A 23,116-nucleotide genomic window follows, 5' to 3' on the forward strand; every position below is an offset into this window, starting at 1 on the left:
TAGACGTCTGAGGCAATGGACATCCATGCCAATGACCCTGACTGTCACACACTGTACACCTGGACTGAACTGCCACACTGTGACCTTTAAATAAACAGATAATTACCGTGCATCAATTAAAATAAAAACAAAACCTGCTACTTTGTTAAGATAAAATATATACACTATATATAACATGCTATTCTATATATAAAACCTTTTGACCTGACTTTAAAAACAGGAGAAAAAAAAAAATCACAGAGCAGTCTGGTCTCCCTCATGATTATCAACCTACAGCCACAACAGAACCCAACCTAGGCACCACTTGTAACCACTTTCGGACAAAGCAAATCTATCTCCTAGATACATGATGGCTACGGTACTTACCGAATGTATCAAGGATGTCGGTGATGAGGACAAATTTGCTTGGGTAGAACTGAATAACGCTCGTGTCTGACAGCAGCTTTGAACACTAGAGAGAGAGAACAGGAGAGGCCATTCATTCTGGTGCGCCTGATTTGGTGGGGAACCTCTAGGTATGGAAAACTAACGATCTCTATAAACAAGTAAACACACCAATGAGTGCCAACGCCTGTGTCAGCCTCTCCCAGTGGGGAGTTGGGACATTGATGAGAAAAAGCATCATGCTTTTCTTCCTTTATTTATTAGATGTTATGTACACGGGTGTTTTGTCTGCATGTGTGTACATGCACCATGCCTGTGCCTGGGTGCTGCCAGAGGTCAGAAGAGGGGTGTCCGATCCCCTGGAATTGGAGTTGTAGATGGTTGTGAGCCACCATGTAGATGCTGGAAATCAAACCCCAGTGCTCTGGAGGAGCAGCCAGTGCTCTTAACCAGTGATCGATCTCTCCAGCTCCTTTTTAATTTAATTGGGTGAGCGTGCACACGCACATGTGTGCAGTTGTCTGTGGAGGCCAGTCAGGACATCAGATCCCCTGGAACTGGCCTTCCTACTTTAAAGAATTAGATGCAATGCCCTGAAGTTGTTACAAATTCAAAGCCAATGTAAGGCACCCAAGCGCTTTCCTGTTTCTTATCATCCCTCTGGTTGGTCCTCAGATAAATAGCACTTGACAACAATGTAGGGCATCAAGGGATGACAGTGGTGGAGGGCTTGCTGTCCAAGCCTGAGAATCTGAGCACAAATCTCCCAAACCCACAGAGATGACCAGGCATGGTCACCCATGTCTACAGCCCCAGCTTTGTGAAGTGGAGACAGATTCTGCCAGCTCACTGCCAGCCAGAATGCCAAAGCTGTGAGCTTCAGGTTCAGTGAAAGATCCCTAAAAATAAATGAATAAATAAGATAGAAGCTGCGAGTGGTAGCACACTTTAATCCCAGCACTGGCAGAGGCAGGCGAATCTCTGAGTTCGAGGCCAGCCTAGTCTACAACTCGAGTTCCAGGACTGCCAGGGCTAGATGAGAAACCCTGTCTTGAAAAATAATAATAGTAAGACAGACAGTGACAGAGGAAGACACCTGGAGTCCTCCTGGGGCTTCTGCGTGTCCGTGTCCATGCCTGCACAAATGTTCACACTTACCACATATTCATAAATAGTTAGTAAATTGGACATTAAAGAAAGGTCCATGAACATGCATTTCTGGTGAGCAGGGCATGCATGTGGTGGTCAGGACATATCCAGCAAGCTGAGGCCCCTGGGTATGTATTTCCACTCTGGCTCCATCCTCCAGCATCTAAACTGTAAGAGTGGCCAAGTTTCTCCCGTGCATAACATGCCTATACATAAACAATGTGCCTGACCTGCGGAAACCCTCTCCCAGCCCAGATGTTCAAAGGCACGGAGATGTGAGCTGTTAAAACAAGGATCCTGACCCCAGGGTGGCATCTGGATGCATACAGGATTCCAGCTCCTGCTGTCTTTGTGATTCTCACAGTCCTTTATGAGTTCCCAACTTAAACAATCGCTTGGGGAAATTTTAGGGCTCAGAGTGGGGCGGGGGGACCCCAAACCCAAACAACCCCAAATCCCAGAGACTGTTTGCAGTCCACACTCCATGGTTCCTAGGAGTGACATCCCCACTTCTCCATCACTGCCTTGCAGGGGGCCTCAACTCAGGCAAGACAGAGAAGTCCAACAGAAGACTCCAAATTCAGCCCGGCTGGGACGTCCCAGACAGCTGTGTGCCGGCTGACTCCCTCCCGAGCTGGTTTCACAGAACATGTGTTTTAGAAAGGATGACAGGAACCAGATTTTTTTAATCCCAAGTTAAAGTCAAAATAACCTTTTGATGTAAAATTACCTTATAGAACACCATTTTGAAGATATGTTTTAAAGGTCGCGGTACCATTTCCTAAGCCCTTTCTGGTGAGACCTGGGTGCTCTGGGAAGGGTGTTAAGAATATAGAATATCGGGCTGGAGAGATGGCTCAGTGGTTAAAGAGCACCGACTGCTCTTCCAGAGGTCCTGAGTTCAATTCCCAGCAACTACATGGTGGCTCACAGCCATCTGCAATGAGATCTGGTGCCCTCTTCTGGCCTGCAGGGACACATGCAGGCAGAATACTGTATACATAATAAATAAAAATAAATCTTAAAAAAAAAAAAAAAAAGAATATAGAATATCAAGGGATGCCCATAGTCCCACCAGCCTGACTGCCTAACCATGAGCTGAACCAGGACATGCTAACGTGGATGGGGAACGCTCACAGGGCCTCAACCCTACACAAGCAATGGTGAGAGTGGGAGACACAGTCTTCCCCGGGGAAGACACAGCAATTGGCTATCCAGTACCAAATGGTCAGCCCTGAAAACACACACAGAAGTAACTTTATACAGGCTGAGGAGGTTATATCTAGGAATAGATATGTAGTCATATACATATATGCATGTAACAACAATTAATGAAATAAGAGACCATAAATTTTAAAGGGAGCAAGGAGGGGTATATGAGAAAGTCTAGGGGGAGAAAACAACAAGGGGAAATGATACAATTAATTTCAAAGAATAAAAAAAAAAAAACCTTTGGGCTTCTTTTGTTTTGTTTTGTTTGAGACAGGGTTTCTTTGTGTAGCCCTAGATGTCCTGGAACTCGATCTGTGGACCAGGCTGGACTCAAACTCAGAGATCCACCTGCCTCTGCCACCAGACTGCTGGGATTAAAGGTGTGCATCACCACCACTACCTGGCAAGAAATAATTTTTTTAAAAGCACAGACCCTCCATGGAGCTGCTGGGAGATGAGTCAGTGAGTAGAATGCTTGGCATGCAAGCATCAGGGCCTGGGTTTGATCCCCAGCACTCCTGCAACAGCCAGGCCTGGTGGCATGCACCAGCAACCCAGCACCGGGTGGGCAGAGCCTGCTAGCCAGCCAGGAGCTAAATATGAAAGATAAAGGTTCAGTGAGAGACTGTCTCTCAAAATGAGGGGGAAAGCAACTGAGGAAGATACCCAACCAGCATTAACATCTGGCTTCCACATGCACACAACGTACCCCCGTACACGTGTATACAACATACAAGCACAGGCGCGCGCGCGCGCGCGCACACACACACACACACACACACACACACACGTTCTCCAGCCAACACACCAAAGAAGCAGTACTTCTAACCAGGGCCCTGTGAGGCTGTTACACCAAAAGGCAAGCCTGCAGCACGCTCAGTGACCTAAGCACACCTCGTCCATGGAGATGCCAATGAAAGCAGGCTGGGTGCAGCTTGGACATGAGGGTCTCTCACACAGCTCCCAGGCTCAGCGTCACCAGCAGCACAGGCTGAGACACAGGGCTATTCACTAGCTGACTGCTGACAAGTTATTAAGACTGAGGTCAAACTCATCAACGTTACTAGAAAACCACTGAAGTGACGGTGGGTATTCTGTTTTCTTTTCAATGAAGTATAATCCTAGCTGTTTGCTGGGAAGGTGGCTCAGCAGGTAAAGCCTGAGCTCAAATCCCCTAAATCTGAGGGCTCCTACAGCGAGACTGTAGGCAGAGAAGGAATCCCCAGAGCTTGGGCCAGCTAGCCTGGCATACAGAACCTGGGGCAATAAGAGACCTTGTCAAAAACTAAGTAGAAAGTGAGGACTGACATCCAAGGCTGTCTCTGACTGTCATATATGTGCCGATGCACACACACCAACACTTGCACATGCACAGCGGACTAGCCAGTGTGGAGGGCTACGGAGGGACTGTGGCTTTAACACTGCTGGTGGGAACGTAACGGGACAGCCATTTTCAAAAGCAGTTTGGTAGTTTCTAAACAATCGAAACAGAAACCCAACACCCACCCCAGCAGGGTCATTCCCAGGAATCCACCCAGAAGACAAGATGACATTACATCCACAGATTTATATGCACTATCCAGAAGATGGAACCCACAGGGCATCATCAACCATTCGCAGGTACCCAAACTGCGGTGACACAGGCCACAGAATACTATTCAGAGGAACGTGGCATCCACACACATAATAGATGAACCCACAGGGAATCACCAACCATTCGCAGGTACCCAAACTGCGGTGACACAGGCCACAGAATACTATTCAGAGGAACGTGGTGTCGACACACAACACACCAGATGAAAAAAAAACTCAGCTGGTTAGAGAAGCCAAATGCAAAAGAGTATGTACAGAGTGAGCCTATCCTGTGGCATGCCCAGGGGTGGCATGTGAAGAGGCAGAAGACAGGCTGTGGCATTCTGGGAGGAGTATGGTGGGGTCTGATTGCAGACAGGGAGTTAAGGCGATGAAGATATTCTAAATCTGGTTTGTGTGGGATACTTATACAGCTATAAATATACTAAAAGTCACTGTATATCTTCTCTTTGGGGAGATAGGGTCTTGAGATGTAGCCCAGGCTAACACTGAATTAGTCATCCTCCAGACCCAGCCTCCCCAGTGCTGGGAATCGATGTGTACACCACTAAACCAAGCTCAAAGTCATTGAATTCTAGGCTTAAACATGTAGTAATTATGTGCTGAAAATTACTTTGATGGGGAATTTCAGTCCTGGAACAGAGCCCAGGTTCTCCATTCTCCAGCTAAACAAGTGCTCTACAAAAAAAAGAAAGAAAGAAAGAAAGAAAGAAAGAAAGAAAGAAAGAAAGAAAGAAAGAAAGAAAGAAAGAAAGAAAGAAAGAAAGAAAGAAAGAAAGAAAGAAAGAAAGAAGAGAAAAGAAAAAGAAAGCCTGCTGCAAAGCACACAAGGGGACCTTGCTTCTTTCCCTATACGCCATGTCTTTATCATCCCCTTAGAGCAACCAAGCATGTAGAACTATTGCTACTTCTTTCACTGTTTTATTAAAAATAAAGCTTAGGCCGGGCGGTGGTGGCGCACGCCTTTAATCCCAGCACTCGGGAGGCAGAGGCAGGCGGATCTCTGTGAGTTCGAGGCCAGCCTGGGCTACCAAGTGAGTTCCAGGAAAGGCGCAAAGCTACACAAGAGAAACCCTGGCTCAAAAAAAAAAAATAAAGCTTGGGAGTTAAATATTAGGGAATAGTAAAACCTGATAAATCCAAGGAGCGACATAGAATCGATTATCTGACCGTTTCCCACCAGAGCTTCTCTTTAAGTCCCTCCTTATTCCTTCCGTGTCCCTCTATCTTCTCCTGAGTCACCAGAAAACTCTATGGTCCACTCCAGCCAGCTGAGTGGACTCCGCCCTCTGACCACGGGCAGTCTTGGAGCAACAACAACACAAACAAGTCTGCAACACACAACTCTAGGATCCAGCAGCTAAGGCTTGGTCAGACACTGTTTGACTCCTTCCCCAGCCACTGGCCTCTGCTGGAGTCCCAAGTTCCAGGCTGCGGTCACTCCGCAGTGCACACACCTGCAGCTCTCTGAACTTGAAGATGCCCTGGTTTGCAGGCAGGATGAGAGGCCCTTTCCCCGGGAGTATTTACTCTGTAAACATCAGGACATGGGAGAAATGGCCCAGCTTTCCTCGAGTCATGAAACCCCAGGAAAGACCACCCTCCTGCACACAGACTCAACTTCAAACACTCTGAGAGCCACATGCACACAGCCCTAGCTCCAACCTCTCTCACAAGAGTCGGAGAGAAGAGCACGTCCCTTTACCAGGATGAGACGTGACAGTGATGGCTGGCCCTCTGAATTGAAATGGCTGTTTCAGACACGCTGTTCCAAAAACAGTCACATGGTGCATGTGAATTCTCTCTTTGACCATGACCTGAGTACTTCTTTCAAAATTTTCTTAACTTTTGTACATGTACTTATGTATGTTGAGTGTATGGGGCGGGGGCCCGGCGGGGGGCAGACCACTGTGTGCCATGGTATATACGTAGAGGTCAGACAACAACTTGCAGGGCTCAGTTCTTTCTTTCCACTGTGGGTTCTGGGGATCCAACTCAGGTTAATTCCAAGGGCCTCACTGGCTCTGCAGTTTTGTTTTGGTTTTTTTTTCTTTTTAATTGAAATCACCACCACCACCATCATCATCATGAGACAGGTGTCCCTCAGCAGGCTATATAGACGGGGATGACCTTGCTCTTCCCACCACCACCACCATCATCATCATTATCATGAGACAGGTATCCCTCAGCAGGCTATGTAGGCAGGGATGACCTTGCTCTTCCCACCATCATCATCATCATCATGAGACAGGTGTCCTTCAGCAGGCTATGTAGGCAGAGATGGCCTTGTTCTTCCCACCACCTTCATCATCATCATCATGAGACAGGTGTCCCTCAGCAGGCTATGTAGGCAGGGATGACCTTGTTCTTCCCACCACCTTCATCATCATCATCATGAGACAGGTGTCCCTCAGCAGGCTATATAGACGGGGATGACCTTGCTCTTCCCACCTCCACCTCCTAGGTCCTGAGACTGCAGCTACATGCCAACACACCTGGTTTGTGCAGTGCTGGGGATCAAACCCAGGGCTTCCTGCATGCTAGGCAAGCGCTCTACTAACAGAGCCACATACCCAGTGCCTGACCAAAGTACTTTTTGCCAAGATAGGAGAATCTTCAGGGCAAAAGAGCAGAATAAAACCTTTTCCTGGGGATGAAGAGATGGCTCTATGGTTAAGAGCACTTGCTGAGGCCGGGCGTGGTGGCGCACGCCTTTAATCCCAGCACTCGGGAGGCAGAGGCAGGCGGATCTTTGTGAGTTCCGAGGCCAGCCTGGGCTACCAAGTGAGCTCCAGGAAAGGCACAAAGCTACACAGAGAAACCCTGTCTCGAAAAAACCAAAAAAAAAAAAAAAAAAAAAAAAAAAAAAAGAGCACTTGCTGATCTTCCAAAGGATCTGAGTTCAGTCCCAGCACCAACAACAGATGGCCAACACTACCTGGAACTCCAGCACTGGGGACCTGACTCCCTCTTCTGGCCTCTACGGGAACCCACACACACATGGTATACACTCACAAAGACACATACACATATGCATAAATAAAAATAAATCTTTAAAAAAAAAAACACATGGGGCTGGAGAGGTGGCTCAGAGGTTAAGAGCACTGACTGCTCTTCCAGAGGTCCTGAGTTCAATTCCCAGCAACCACATGGTGGCTCACAACCATCTGTAATGAGATCTGGTGCCCTCTTCTGGCCTGCAGTCAGACATGCTGTATACACAATAAATAAATAAATCTTTAAAAACACACACACACACACACACACACACACACACACACACACAACCTTTTCCTTACAGGACTGACTCCAAGAGCCAACAGCAGATCAACTAATGCATGAAGATGATTTACTGAACACACTTCTTCTTACAGTATGAAAGCATTTTCCTTTATGTCTACATCTTTAAAGTGTATGAGAGGGACATCAATCTCAAAGATTCCAAAGGCAACCTAAAAGACAATTACTCAAACCTCAGTGCGCACAATCACAAATATGACAGCGGTTGTCCCAAGGCCTGTGTCCTGCACAGCACTGGGTGAATCACTAATTCTGTAGTCTAGAGTGACAGAGGTTCCTGAAGTCATGGGATGTACAACCTGCACTGCTGTACATGGTGGTCCCAGGATCAGTCATCTCACAAACAGATTCACAATCATGGCTTTTCAAAGGATGTCTGTGAACACACAAGAGATGAACCAGGGCAAGACCCTGAGAGAGGGAAGACTCTGAAAATCAAAGGAAGTGGAGTTTTACACTGAAAATTTAAGAACTGGGGAGCTGGAGTGATGGCTCAGTGGTTAAGAGCACTGCCTGTTCTTCCAGAGGTCCTGAGTTCAATTCCCAGCAACCACATGGTGGCTCACAACCATCTCTAGTGGGATCTGATGCCCTCTTCTGGCATAAAGTTGTACATGCAGATAAAGCACTCATATACATAAATAAATAATAAAATCTTAAAAAAGAAAAGAAAAGTTAAGAACTGAAAAACCACAAACCCTCCCATGGCCTGACCTGGATGACAATCTTCAGAGCCTTCACTTTCTGATCCGAGGCCCAGGCATCCTTCAGGGACTGGTTGAGCTCCTCTATGCGGTTCACATAATCCTGCTGGGTCAGGTTCAAGAGCTCCTTCTGGGATCCCTGTGGGCAGAAGGCAGAAAGTGAGCACAGGAGGAAAGGAAAAGCCTTGACTGACCACCATCTCCACACAGAACAGCTGTGCTTTGCCACTCAGTGTCCAGCATCTGCACCCCCAGCCTGCCACAGATGAAGCCATGATCCTTACCAGCACTGCTGCTGATGGGATACTGGGACTTATATCCTGAGGACCTACTGTGTGCCCGGCTTGGTACTAGAAGCTGTGGCATAAAGATTTTGGCTACAGAGATGGCTCAGCAGTTAAGAGAACTCACAGAGAACCTGGGTTCAGTTCCCCACACCCAAGTGGTGTCACAGTCAGCTGTAACTCCAGGTCTAGAGGATGCAATGTCCTCTTCTGGCTGCTTCAGGCACCTGGCACATAAGAGGTGTATGTACATACATGCATGCAAAAACACCAGGCCATTTAACATGGGTGCTGGGAATCAAACTCAGGTCCTCATGTTGTACAGCATGCACGTGACTGACTGAGCCCTCTCCCCAGCTCTAAACTTACCAGATTTTAAAAGTTGGAAAACAAGCCAGTGTTATAGGATATCTGATCACACTGTGACCCCCGAGATTGCAGTTATTTACTGGAAAAACCTGTTTCTAGTTGTGGTGTGGCTCAGCCCTAGCACACACCTTTAATCCAAGAGCTTTCTGCTTGAATATTCTAAAAAGGATTACATAAAGTCAACCATAGGTCAAGAGGTGAAGCCAGAAGCCAGTTGACAGGAAGTGAACCCAGGAAAAAACCAGAGAGTAAGAGGGAGTCAGGAGGATGGATAGAGAGACACAGGAAGTAGGAGGGAGGGACTTTTCAGTTTGAGGAGGTTTTGAGGCAGTATAGGAGAAGAGAGAGGCTGGGACATCAGCTGAGGAGAGAGGTCAAATGGGTGTTTTCTCTGCCTCTCTGAGCTAGCAGGTTTTCACCCCAACATCTGACTCCAGAGTCCTTATTGGTAAAATTGAACAACTGAGACTTGTTAAAAGCAATAAGCCAGTTTTTAAAAGCATACACAAGCAATCACGGGGTCCTGTGTGCCACATCCAATAGGCAGAGTAGCCCTGTGTAAGCAATGCTTCAAGGTTGATCTTTGAGCCACACAAAGCTGCTCCATTGGAGGTAACTCCATTTGGATGTTACTACTGACAAGGCCCCCAGATGACAGAGGGATTGCTCCCACATCACAAAGTGAAAAGAGGCCTCCAGGAGAACCAGCTCACTTCAGGTCCCCCTGTGGCTGGCCATTATGCCTTAGTATCTCTCCCTGAACTAAGTCAGGGTCCCAGGAAGCCTAGCGCAATGAGCCACCACCCAGTCTGGCATTCTTCAGCAGAGGGGCTGTAGATGTGCCCTGTAAGTGGACTGCTCACCTCCTCAAAGTCATCCAGCTCTTCCAGGCGCGTCCGAACCTTCTCTGACATAGCAGAAGCCGCAGCTCCAGCTCTGCCTACATGGGAGAGATGTTGGTCAACAAGCAGTTTTCTGCTGTGGGATATCTTTCTGTATGCTGTGACTATGTGTTGCTCTGATTGGCTGATGAATAAAGCTGTTTGGCCAATGGCAAGGCAGAATAAGGTTAGGTGGAACATTCAAACTGAAGAGACGGGAGAAGAAAGAAGAGTAAGAGGAGATGCCAGCCCGCTGCCCAAAAAGCAACAAGATGCCAGCAGACCAGTAACGTCACAGTCACGTGGCAACACATAGATTAATAGAAATGGGTTAATTTAAGATAAAAGAGCTAGCAAGCAAGAAGCCTGCAATAGGCCATACAGTTGGCAATTAATAATAAGCCTCTAAGTGATTGTTTTGTAAGTGGCTGTGGGACCTCAGGGCCGGGTGGAACACAGGAAAACTTCCAGCTAGTTTTCTCTTGCACCCATACCCAGTATGAAAGGCATCTTCTTATGTCACCATGAACACACCAGAAAACGAATTCACCTCAGAACACTGAGATGGCGAAAGAGGCTTCAGCTTCCTCATGGCTTGAGTTCTAGCAGAAGCTTTTCCCACCAGCAGGTGCCTCCAGAAGCAGAGTGGGTAGTCCCAGAAAGGTGAACTCCACGAATAGTATTTATGAATCACACCCACTGTTTGCTTGTTACTAAAGGAACAATGCCAAAACTCTGCCATGCATAACATTGCCAAGCCCTTACACTAACACGACAGCCCACCTCTTCATCTGCCCAGAGCGGGAAAAACATGTCAAAGGTCCCTCCCTTCCAAAGCAAACAGGCCTAGTTTTCAGGCAGCAGCTGTCAACACCATCCCCTGCTGTGGAATAATCCTCTTGGACACTAAAGATTTGTCACTTGAATTGGTTTAAAAAAAAAATTATGAATGGCCAGTAGCCAGGCAGGAAGTATAGGTGGGGTGACCAAACTAAGGATGATGGGAAGGAGAAGGGCGGAGTTAGGAGTCAACAGCCAGACACAGAAGGAGCAGGAGATGAACATGCCAAGCTAATAAAGGTACTGCCACATGGCAGAGCATAAATAAGGAATATGAGTCAGCTTAAAATGTAAGCATTAACTAGTCACAAGCCTGAGCTACTGACCAAGCATTTATAATTCATATTCAGACCCTGAGTCAGTTATTTGGGACTAGGCGGTCAGGACAGGAAATGTTTGATTACAATCCCCAATACTGGCAGGACCAGTGGATGTAGATGATAGACTGGAAGTCACAGCCCAGACAGAGGACAAGAGGATCTATCCAGACCACTGCTGCTATCCAACCCACCAACTTCAGAATCATCTCCCCATTTTCAAAGGGCTGCCCATGATGGGATTGAGGGTCACATGACTGACTTGGCCCTTGCTCTTCCTTCCAAATGAATACAGGATGAAATTGGAATATCCCCCAAAGGTCCATGTGATGAAGGCTTGGCTGCCAGCTCACAGTGCCCCGGGAGGTAGCAGAACTGAGCCAGCATTAGGAAGTTAGGCCATTGAAAATGTGTTCTTAAGGGGACCCTGGCCCCTTCCTCTTTCTGTTTCCTGCTTCCCATAAGTTGACCAGGCCTCCTCTGGCATGTGTTCCCACTACTCTAGACTGTGCCAGCATGGGCCTAAAGCCACAGGGCCAAGAGTCCATAGACTGAAACATCTGAAACTGTGAGCCAAGGAAAACCTTTCCTCTTTTTCAGTGATTGTCTGGGGTATTTTGTCACAGCAACGGAACACTGGCTCACATACACAGCTACTCAGATTCTCCTCTCAGGCTCTGGTTTCCTGGTTCTGGCACAGACTGGTAGGGAGTCTATTATCTGCTAACAGCACGGCAAAACTATTTAATTACCAAGAACTACACTGTGACCAACATGCCCAACAGAACCAACTAGAGGGAAAAATGTCTGATGATTATCCCAGCTCAGGATTATAAAGGGCTTGAGTTCATATATGTGGGAACCATGAGGAAGCAGCTCAGCTCACAGCAGCAGGGCACAAGGTGAAGTGTGGGGAGCGAGTGTACCCCTGTAAGATGAGCATTCATGTATGAGTATGGCCCTGTCAAGGACCCCAGTGCCTCAGACCCAAGGAAATGGCAAGGCCTTGCCTGGGTCTGAGTATGGATGCTGACAGTGTGTACAGAGTGTATCAACCACAGGGCTCTCCTCCCAGATGGCTGTAACCTGAAACTGCTCCCTCTACAGAGATTAGCTAATGGTCTCTTCATTCCGTTATACATGGTAAACTTGCCAATCAGAACATTCATCTTACCTTTTTCTGATCCCATAAACAGATTCTGCAGGAACAAAGAACAATAATGAAATTAATGGTTTTTCTCTTTTTTTATTATTATTTTCATTTTGTGGTTGGGGATTATGTACGTGTAAATGCTGATGCCCTCAGAGTCAGAGGTGTGGGATCCTCTAGAGCTGGAGTTACAGGCAGTTGTGAGCTGCCTGACATAGATGCTTGGACTTCAACTCAGGTCTTGTGGAAAAGCAGCAAATACTCTTAAGTATTTCCTTGTCTAACTCCAAGGCTGTTTTTAGTCTAAGGCAACAAGGTCATGGTTTGCCCAAAGAGCAAATGAACGGTGGAGTGTATATTCAAAAATAGAAGTTGTAGGCTGCTAAAAACTACCTAAAACTTGAACTTCAACTCATGTGTAAGGTCTCCAAGTGAGCCAATAAATAGCAAAAATTTTGATATGCTAGCAGCACTGAGTACTAGACCCATTTTGGGCTCTTAAATCAGAGTTTCTCAGCTGTCATGCTCCTGCCTCATGGGTTGTATAGCTCCATTCTGTGGGGTCTAGCCTATGCACTGTGGAGTTTTGCAGTCTCTCTGGCCTCGGCCCACAACATGCCAAACACACACTAGAGTTTTATCAGCCAAACATAACTTTAGACATTTCCAAATGAAATGACCCTCAGGGGTTAAAAGGACTGATGACTGAGAAAAGCTTCTCTGAATTAACCTATGCATTCAAGAAAATAGAAAAAAAAAAAAAAAGTGTTCAATAACCAATCAGTTCTGTCATTCTGTTCAGCGTGCCCAGTGGAGGGGAAGGAGAGTGAAGTGCTGGGGTAGAACCTCCCTAACGGTCAGATGGCCATGAAGCTCCTCTGCCCAGCCAGCTTCTCTTGCGGCTATATACTATCCAAGGCCACCTCCAAAGCCACAGGAACTGGAGTGCCCAGGGGACTGCCAGAAGGCCTCCTTAAATGGGAGGGGCTACATCTTTCTTCTACTTTCCTTCTATCAACTTACACATGAGGCAACACTAGAAATAGCAGAGGAGACAAAAAGACCTGGAACCTGGACCTTGAAGTTGCCATCCCAGCCCTGGATTCCCCACCTCTGGACCTGTCCTCAGAGTAAGGAGAGACAGAACGTTCTTATTGCTGTCCAAAGAGAGAACCTGGCTTATAAGTACTGAGCCTGACCTTAATACAGTACTGACTGCCCAGGGTGGGCACTGCTCACCTGAGCAGGTACTCCTGATGGGAGTAACTTGCCTGGGGCAAAGGGAAGGTCTCTACTTCACACATGCCCCAGAAAAAGCCAACTGCCTGACCCACTGGCCACTCCAAGAGCAAGCCTCCAGCTCTAAGAGGGACCCAGGAGGGAGGTGCACCCTGTCCTCCTCTCTGGGGGCTCTCTTAACTCACCCTCCCGAGGGTCCCACACTGCCAATTCCTCTTCTGAACTAGCTGCACCCCTAACTCTCCACACAACTCTTTAGAAGCCAATTAGCTTCTCTCCCAAACAACACTGACACAGAGGGGGAAACTCCAGGGTCTGGAGCTGGGCCACTGAGCCTGACATGCCGCTAGGTACTCACGATCGACAGCTTCTCCGTGGTCGTGTACCGGGCAAGGATCTCTCCCCGTTTGTTGGCCCAGGGCTCAAAATCAGGTCCCACGAAGGAGCTGTCATCCTTATCACGTTTCTTTCTGGAGCTGTCCTAGAGAGGGCAGGGAAACCTCTTCAGGACGGAAGTGTTTGTTGACATTGTTCATTCTGTTTCTCAGAACTCTGAGCATGCTAAGCAAGCACTTTACCACTCAGCTATATTCCAGCCCCAGCAATACTGTTTTCTCTTCTTTTTTGGTGTGTGTGTGTGTTTGAGCGGGGCTTTTGAGACAGGGTTTATCTGTGTAGTCCTGGCTGTCCTGGAACTCACTCTCTAGACTAGGCTGGGCTCAAACTCAGAGATCCACCTGCCTCTGCCTCCCGACTGCTGGGATTAAAAGTATGTGCCACCACTTGGCCACAATATTGGTTGGATGTGTGTGTGTGTGTGTGTGTGTGTGTGTGTGTGTGTGTGTGTGGTGTGTGTACAGGCCAAAAATCAGCCTCAGAAGTCACTCCTCAGGCAATCTTTGAGGCAAGGTCTCTCACTGGCCTAAACTTTACCTATTGGGCCAAATTAACTGGCCAGGCAAGCCCCAGAGACCCCTCTCCCAGCACTCTTAGCAAGTTCTTCACACAAGTTCTTGGGATCAAATTCAGGTCTTCATGCTTACAAGGCACAGTGGTGAAGATGGGAGCCCTGGGCAATCTGGCAAGCTAGACCAGCCAATCTGTGTGCTCTGGGTTTAAGTGAGAGCCTCTTCCTCGACATGTCAACAAGTAAGGTGGAGAACAATCCAGAAAGACACCTGATGTTGACCTCTGACCTCCAAACACAATCAAGTGTGCACTTACACACATCCTCCATACACATGTAAACACATATCCAAATGCATCCCACAAGCACACACATACAAGATAAACTTTTTAAATTGAAACACAGAAATAAAAAGCGCCCCGAGGGGCTGGAGAGATTGCTCTGGGGGAAGCGAGGGGCTGGAGAGATTGCTCTGGGGGAAGAGCACCCGCTGCTCTTGCAGAACACCGACATGGTAGCTCACCACCATCTGTACCTCAATTCCAGTAGATAACGCCTTCCTCTGACCTCTGCGGGCACACATGCAGCGGGTAAATACACACACAGGCAAAACCACCACACATACAATAAAATAAATAAATCAATTGTAAAGCATACTGAAAAAAAATTTTTCCAACAGTCCAAATAGCAGAAAATTAAAGTAACTGTTAATAGCCAATCAGGGAAACAGGTGAGACTCAGCACTGTTGGCAGGAATACAGACCTCTGAGGCCCTTCAGAGGACGGCTCAGGGGCAGCACTCAGAACAGCGCATGTCCACTGCCTTCATCCAGTGGGGAGCTCCCCTGTGCAGACCCCTGCACACAGGCACCAAGAGGTATATATTTAAAAGACATGGTGTGCCATCAAAACCAGCAAACAGCCTAAGCGCCATGGGAACCAACAAAGAAATCAGAATATAATGCAGCCATACAAACTAACAAGGCCACAATATGCACAGTTCTCTAAGACATACTGTCAAGACTTATTTCATTTTAAATGAAGAGAGGCTGGGGATATTGGAGTGTGGCTTGGCTGGTAGACTGCACAGAGCCCTGGCTTCAATCTCTAGTACTGAACAAACTGGGAGTGGAGCCTCATACTAGTAAACCCAGCCCTTTGGAGGTAGAGACAGGAGGAAGAGACGTTGAAGGTCATTCTCACCCAGGCCAGTGTGCATGACATGAAACACTGTCTTTAAAAAAAAAATTCATTTAAGCTGCGTGGTGGTGGCGCGCACCTTTAATCCGAGCACTTGGGAGGCAGAGGCAGGTGAATTTCTGTGAGTTCGAGGACAGCCTGGGCTACAGAGTGAGTTCCAGGAAAGGCACAAAGCTACACGGAGAAACCCTGTCTCAAAAAACAGAAAACAAAAAACAAAAACAAAAAATGTATTTAAATAATAAGTAAAAATATAGAGACCTCACAGACCTCCCCCAGCCTCTCTCTGTCAACACACTTAATCATCACTTAGAACACAGGTATGAGGATGTCCTCAACTGTCACCATCAGAATGACCCAAGGCGTTCTTCATGAACCTTCAAACCGCCATCCCTGCAGGTAAGGACCTGACTGACACCCAGAGACCTGCTGCTGGCCAGGCAGTCGGACTTACTGTGGCTGTTGCTGTGGCTGCAGGGTCTGAGGTGGCTGCAAACATGGACAGGGGGTCAGTGCCATCTAAGACGCTGCTCAGAGGGTCGACCACGGAGCTGGAAGAGGAGGAGGATGTGGATGAAGTGCTTCCTTTCCGGCTCACCTTCTTTGTCTTTGACTCAGTGACCTGTGAAGAAAGTTGTACAGTGGAGGTCACCTGGAACCTGCACCAGGTAACAGTCAACCAGGTCACTCTGTCTTCCTGTGGAAGCCGGAACGACCAGTCACTGGCGCAGAGGGAATGCTTACGTTCTGTGACCAATTGACATGACACAGAATCTCCCTCAGTGCAGCTGGTCCTCAGGAAGGCAAGTCATGCCTAGGAGCTAGGGATGACTTCAGGCCTCATTCCCACCCTCCAGGGAGGACAGAGCCAGCAACAAAGTTCAAAATAATCAACTTGACCACTGAGTGTCTCCTCCTACATGAAACCCCTCACTGAAGGCACTTGAGGAATATCTGTGACGATGAACAAGGATGATAAACAATGGAGGCGGCAGGGGGGTCATGCCTGGGAGGCAGAGAAGCTCTGGGTCATCCCCCACGTGTCTCCTGGAACACACTGCCTCCAGCTGGCCATCAGGTTCTCCATACTGTCCTGACCAGGAGGGCTTCCCTGAGCTCTGCACACTGCCTCAGCAAATTAATGGAAGCCAAGGAAAGATGGCAGGACCTTTATAGAGGTCAGGGGCCCAGGGCACAACCCGGATTTGGCCCTAGTAACTGGCGTGGGGTCTGGTGCTAGCAATCTCTAAGTAGGATTGGACTCAAAGCGCCCCCCAAAGCTGGTGTCTGCTGAAGAACGGCTTGCTGTTATCTGGTATGTGAGGTCACAGAAGTGTTATGCACTGGCTTTTCCTGTCTGGAACGCTGTCAGAATTGGATGAAAGGTCACCCATTGGAGGCAGGAGAGCAGAAACTGCTCAATGTGTAGACCCACCCCATAGCTGGTAGCAGACCGAGACTACAGAAAAGACTTCTTCTCCATTGTGGTGGTGAGTTTAAGAGTGTTCTTTGGTTTGGTTTGTTCGCTCGTCTTTAAGACAGAACCTCACTGGGTAGGCCAGACTAGCCTAATGCTTGCTATGCAGCTGGAGCGGCACCATAGGGCTGCTTTCGGTTTGCTCGGGAGTACAGGACCTGATACCTGCTAGAGCAGCAAGGGCCTCACTGCTGAGCCGTCTCTCCAGCCCTGGGAATCGGCTTTCTAACAAGGCCACCATGCCATCTGCCTGGCAGCAATGTCTAGGTCGGATCACGAACCACAATGTGACTACCACCCAGTGTCCAATGTTCCATGACTGAATATTCAGTAAAAATCTCTGCACTTGTCTTGGGGTATGGCTCAGAGGTAGAGCACCTGACTAGCATCTATAAGGTCCTGGGTTCAAAGTCCAGAACCATCAAAAGCCTAAAACTGCATCTGAGCTGACCAGTATAGACTGTCATTTCCTGAGCTCCAGTGGACGGCTCTTGACTGGGTACTGTGAGTAATACAAACATTGGATTTATTTTGAGATAGCTTCATGGAGCCAAGATGACCTTGACCTCTTGCTCCTCCTGCTCACCTCCTGAGTGTGAGGATGTCAGGTGTGGACCACCAAACCTGGTCCACATGTGACAAAAAACACCTAGGAGGGTGTATGTAGCTTATACAGAAATTTGATATCAGGGCCTTGCAATGGGGAGGGTTTGGGTATCCGTGGGGTACCTGAAGCCAATCTTTCCAGAACACCGAAGGACAAGGGGCAGCTGCACCTGTTAATAAGAGTGCTCACATAACAGAGAGGGACCGGCAGGTCTCTTGCCTGCTTTCATTTGTTTGAACTGAAGAGTCTAAGATGCTCTTCAAGACAGCTCCACCCCACGACCCCCACACCCCCTGGTGGCCAGAGTGACTCTTTGTCCCAACAGAAAGATCAGGAAGCATCTAAACCGGGGTCCTGGCCTTTTCCCCACAGCAACTTCAAGGACATGAAGGTGGGTTGATTCGAACACGCGAAAGCAGTTACCACTAGACCAAGGCACTGGGCCCTGCTGCAGGGAGCCTGCCTGCACACAACTCACAGTGATGGGCTTCAGCGGGTGGTAGTCCCCACACTCCAGAGGCACTGTCTCCAACCTGCTAGACGCCAGCTCCGCCTTGTAGTTCCTGTTCCGGGAGTGCCTGTGAACAGAAACACATTTGGTGAATCAGAAAGGTGACACCAGTGGGTGACTGAGACCTAAAACTGTTATCTGGATCCCACTGACAAGGGAGCAATTTGGAGCATAGAATGTTGCTAGTTAGAACAACACAAAACACTAAATAAAAACGTGAAAATTATTTTATTATTGATTTGAGTTCACTGTGTAGCCCAGACTAGCCTGAAACTCACTAGGCGGTTGAGCATGACCTTGAACCTCCTGATCCTCACACCTCCACCTCCCAAGCTTTGGAATTACAGGCATGCCCCATTACAAACTGTTTATAACATGCTAAGGATGAAACCCCAAACTTTGTGTGCTAGGTAGGCACTCTACCAACTAAGCTACACAAACAATGTTCAAGCTGTCTGAAGGTAAAAACTCTGCCAACAAATCCTGGATCTGTGAGGGCAGATCCAGTGCACAGAGGAGCTCACCAAGAGCCCAGCCAGTTTCCCCAGCCTTGTTTCCTCAGTGTTAGCGGAGGCTGCTGGGAGGCCAGGCAGCCAGAGCCTAGAGCAAACCTTCCGGAGCTGGACAGACCCAGCAGGGATCAAGAGACCTCCTGGAGCTGGACAGACAGTCAAGGGGACAGACACAGCAGGGCGCAGGGTCCACAGTGAGGGCTTGGGGGAGGTGCCCCAGAAGAATAAGTGCCAGAGAAGCAAGAAAAAGCCCAGGCTGTGCAACTGCAAAAGCCAAAAGCCAACTAGAGCAAAGGAAATGATAAGTGTAGCTTCACCAGCTCAGAGTTAAGAAGAGGAAGGATCGGTGAGCAGGGTGAGGAGGGTGAGGAGCCAGGGCAGAGGGGGAAGGACATTATCCCAAGAGCGGCTTGGAGAAAAGGCCTGGAAGCCATCCCAATGGGGAGGAGGGAAATCTCTCTTCAGAGTCCCCCCAGCACACACATTGGATCACTAGGCCTCACTTCGGGGAGAACCTCTCGGGTGGCTTTGCCCGCAGTTTCCTCTTAGCCACTTGCGACCTGCTGATGGCAGGCCTTTGCTGTTCTGTCCCCCTCACTGTCTGTGCGGCCAGTCCCTCCTCTCTCCTACAGCAAACTCCTCGGCTGGGGCGACCCCACCGCTGCCACCACCACACACACCGCCTTAAGTCAGACTTTTTCTCTCACAAAGGTATGCGCACCCCCATTCATACACTCCAGAAACGGGTTCTTGTGCTTACACAGGCCAATCCCCTCCTCCACTCTCCCTCTTCTGGGAAAGAGCAAACTCCAAGAGGTCAGGAACTCTTTGGCCACCAAGTCCCTAGAAGTCACCCAGCAGGCTTCATGACCTCAGGTCAACGCTTGTTCCATGTTCTCAAATCAAAACTAGACTTGGGAGCATTAAATGAGAGGCTGCATGCTGAGCACTCAGCACACCACTTGACAAATGGGATCCTCAAAGCAGAAGCACACTTCCCATGGGCCGCATCAATTCCCTCGTCCATCCATAGGAACTACTGTGGGCCTACAATCACCAGGAAGATGGACACAATTCTCTTTCACGAAGTCAGTGGGCAAAACTGAAAGCTGAGTGTGCACTACCGCACAGAGAAATGTTTAGTGCCTGCCAGAGTGGGAAGACTACAAAGACCCTAGACACTAGCAGAGCTGTGGCCCCTCTCGGTACTTTATCAAGAGAACCGTCAAAGGTTCCTGGAGTCTTTCATTACAAATTCCAGGGGAGTTCACTGAAATCGGATGTTTCTCACTTGCTGGCCCCCGTTCTCAAAAGGGCCATTTGACCAAACCAGCATGCACAGTGACGGAAGCCGGGGAGTGATCTAAGAGCGCCACAACACCCACGCTGCTGTGCTGTGTCCTGAAGGGGTCTCTTAAAACTCTGCAAGAGGGAACGAGGTCAAGTGCCAGGCCAACATAAAGCAGGGGGTTGATGTCGATCGTGTTCAAGGCCTAGGGCTGCCACTTTCTTTCATGCTCATAACTCCAGCACTGTAAGCTACCTGCCATCATCTGAAGAGGAAAGCCAGAAAAGGAGGCCCCTGAGATGCACAGGTCTCCAATCCTGAACCTCATTTCCATCAGCATATCTTGTGTGGGCTCTTTATTGACGCAAATCACCTGCTACCTGAAGATCACCTCACTTCTAAGCACAAAAAAAGCCCCCGTACTTTGGCACACGCTATTCCTTCCTGCTTGGTGAGTTCCTATTCATCCTGCAAGACCCAGTTGGAGGCTCTTCTTTGCATCTTCCTAAGCTGCCAGTGGGGCTGACTGACTGCTCCCTCCTTTGGGCTTGTCCAAAACTTCCTTTGGACACCCTTCTTCTGTGTTCAATTATACTGACCGCTCTGAAGCACGTCCGAGGGTTCTGCACATAGTAGAGTGAATGGCCCCACGTTACAGATGGGAAAATCTACTTTAAGTGCGCTGAGGAGCTCAGGGAACAAACGACCGTGTCTCCTGGGGGCCGACCCGGAACGGGCTCATCCCCTTCCCCAGAACCCCCAGGACGTGCCAACTTCTCCTAGGGAAGCAGAAGCCTGGGACCGAGCAGGCAGGAGGCGGAATCGCGGGGAGGAGCAGTGGACTGTCAGCGGCTCTGCTCTTCCGCAGTCCTGACAACCCGGGCAGGGATGGAGATCACTGACTTCCAACAGGGATGACTGCCCACCCACGCAGAGACCCGCTAGGGCGGCCCCTCCCCGAAGCCCACTCGCCGGCTCTTCCTTACCAGGGAAAGACAGCCATCTTCCCAGTCACATGATCGCTTGGTCTCCGGGGCCAGCCCCTTTTCTCATGTCCAAAGAGGCTCGGCCCCGCCCCGGCCGCCATCATTGTGAAGGGCAGTTTCCGCTCTGAAGATCCTGAGTTCCGTCATCCGCCATAATTGTGATGGGCAACTTCCTCTGGGTTCCGTTCCTCCGCGTTTGCGCAGGGCAGTCCCCTCACAAACCCTCGCTCCGTCATCCTGCTTGATTTGTTTTGGTGTTCTATTTTGTTAACAGGGACCCACTTGCCTCTGCCCCCAAAATGCTGGAACTAAAGGCCTGCATCAACTCGCCTGGCTTAAATCACATGTATGTGTACGTAGATGTGCCACGGTGCACGTTGGAGGTCAGGGTTTAACGTTCAGGTTTTGGTCCTTCCTTCGCTCGAACTCAAGTTATCAGGCTTGGCGCTAGACGCCCTTACCCTCTGAGCCATCCCACTGACCCGCCAGGACCGTAAGAGGCACGACTACTACTGGCTGCTTGGCCCGCCTGCGCCCTCTAGTGAGAAGTAAGTGTGTACACATCCATGCCTGCTGAGGGACAGATCACAAGAAATTCAGTAGCGAATTATTTCATCGTTTGGCTTGGGTTCTCTCCGTGCTTCGTGGGGGTGAGGCACTTTGGGCATTCTTTTCCCACAGCTGACAACATGCGTCCGAATATAAGCAAGAAATGTTGACCACAGAATTTTGGCGGTCCTGTTTTGTGTTTCCTTTTTTTTTTTAATGGATGAATTACGATATTGTGATAAGTCTTAATTGTATTCAACGCTCTTTGCACTCTCTCTTCTTAATAGAAACCTCTGGAGTATCTATCTTTAATCACTTGTTTTTGGAAAACTAGAGTTCAAAACTAGTGAGTGCTGGTATTCTCAGTTAACTCTAATAAGAATGGGTTTTAGACTTGGGAAATTACCAGACTCCTCATACCTTCCCGGTTCTACTCCCAAGTGCATTTCCTGAAGGAGAGGCCTGAACACCATCTTATGAGTTCTGGAAAAGGCAACTGAATATACTTCAGCTACGACTGAGTTTTGCAGAGTCCCAATTTCTTCCTCTGTAAAACTGAGGTACTGCGATGGTAAGGTCAAAGGGGGTTATCATAAAATCCGTTTGGGGTCGGCTCTCAGAAGCCAGGATTAAGGAGGCAGGCAAAGGTCGGCCTTTGTTCTCAGGGCCTTCTCTCTGTAGCAACAGCTGCCAACCTGTCCAGAAACTGCAGAATCTGGGCTGGAGAAATGCCTCATCTATTAAGAGCTCTTGCTGCTCTTCCAGAGGACCCAGATTGGATTCCTAGCACTTACATGGTGGTTCACACCATCGGTAACTCCAGTCCCAGGAGATCTGATGCCCTCTTCTGGCCTCCACAGGCACCAGCTGCATGTGGTATAGAGACACACACACAGGCAAAACATTCGTACGTATCAAATACATAATTCTAAAAAGAAATTTTTTTTAAAGAAACTGGAGAATTGAGGGCCATGGAGAAGCACTGAGTGAAGAAAACCAAGTTTAAAAGGCAGCATTTTATTCTTTAATTCGTTTGTTTGCATTGTTGTTGAAACTGGTCTCACCCTGCAGCCCTGGCTGAACGTGAATTCAGTGACCCTCTCTCTGCCTTAGCCTCCTAGGTGCTGGGATTGTTGGCATGAGCCATGGCACTTAGCTTCTAAGTGTGTGTGTGTGTGTGTGTGTGTGTGTGTGTGTACATAAGTGCAGGTGCAATTGCTCATGTTTGTGTACGTGGAGGTCAGAGGTCTGTATCTGGTGTTTTCCTCTATTGCTCTCCAGCTTACGTTTTGAGACAGGGTTTATCTCATTGAATCTGGAGCTGTGTGACTGGTTGGCTGGCCAGCAAGCCCTAGGAATCTGCCTGTCCATCCCCCCACCCCTCCACCTCCCCCCCACACACACAGGTGCTAGGGTTGCAGGTGCACGGCCTGTTTGCCAGACTTTGACGTAGGTGCTAGGGAAGTCTTCATGCTCGGGCAGCAAGCATTTTACCTGCTTAGATCACTCCCAGATTCTTAATTTATATGTATGGGTGTTTTTCCGGCATGTATGTCTCTGCACATGAACCTGGTGCCTGTGGAGGCCAGAGAGGATATAGGATCCCCTGAGACTGGAGTTGGACAATTGTGAGGCCACCAAGTAGGTGCTGGGGACC

The 23,116-nt window shown here is 48.6% G+C and overlaps 1 protein-coding gene across 1 annotated transcript in view; it reads right to left on the reverse strand.

Annotated features, from left to right (window-relative positions):
* The window catches only part of Vps35l (VPS35 endosomal protein sorting factor like), a 105,944-nt gene extending 84,918 nt beyond the window's left edge, over nucleotides 1–21,026 (reverse strand). The window contains exons 1-8 of the mRNA XM_028867798.2: nucleotides 20,911–21,026; nucleotides 18,092–18,191; nucleotides 15,984–16,151; nucleotides 13,781–13,903; nucleotides 12,208–12,232; nucleotides 9,859–9,935; nucleotides 8,353–8,481; nucleotides 367–451 (exon numbers count right to left, since the gene is read on the reverse strand). Of these exons, the coding sequence (XP_028723631.1) occupies nucleotides 367–451; nucleotides 8,353–8,481; nucleotides 9,859–9,935; nucleotides 12,208–12,232; nucleotides 13,781–13,903; nucleotides 15,984–16,151; nucleotides 18,092–18,191; nucleotides 20,911–21,014 (811 nt within the window). The 5' untranslated portion in view covers nucleotides 21,015–21,026. The remainder of the gene's footprint in view (nucleotides 1–366; nucleotides 452–8,352; nucleotides 8,482–9,858; nucleotides 9,936–12,207; nucleotides 12,233–13,780; nucleotides 13,904–15,983; nucleotides 16,152–18,091; nucleotides 18,192–20,910) is intronic.
* Nucleotides 21,027–23,116: the final 2,090 nt, after the last annotated feature.

Source organism: Peromyscus leucopus, chromosome 1 (assembly GCF_004664715.2).
Source record: "Peromyscus leucopus breed LL Stock chromosome 1, UCI_PerLeu_2.1, whole genome shotgun sequence".
Taxonomy (NCBI): Eukaryota; Metazoa; Chordata; class Mammalia; order Rodentia; family Cricetidae; genus Peromyscus; species Peromyscus leucopus.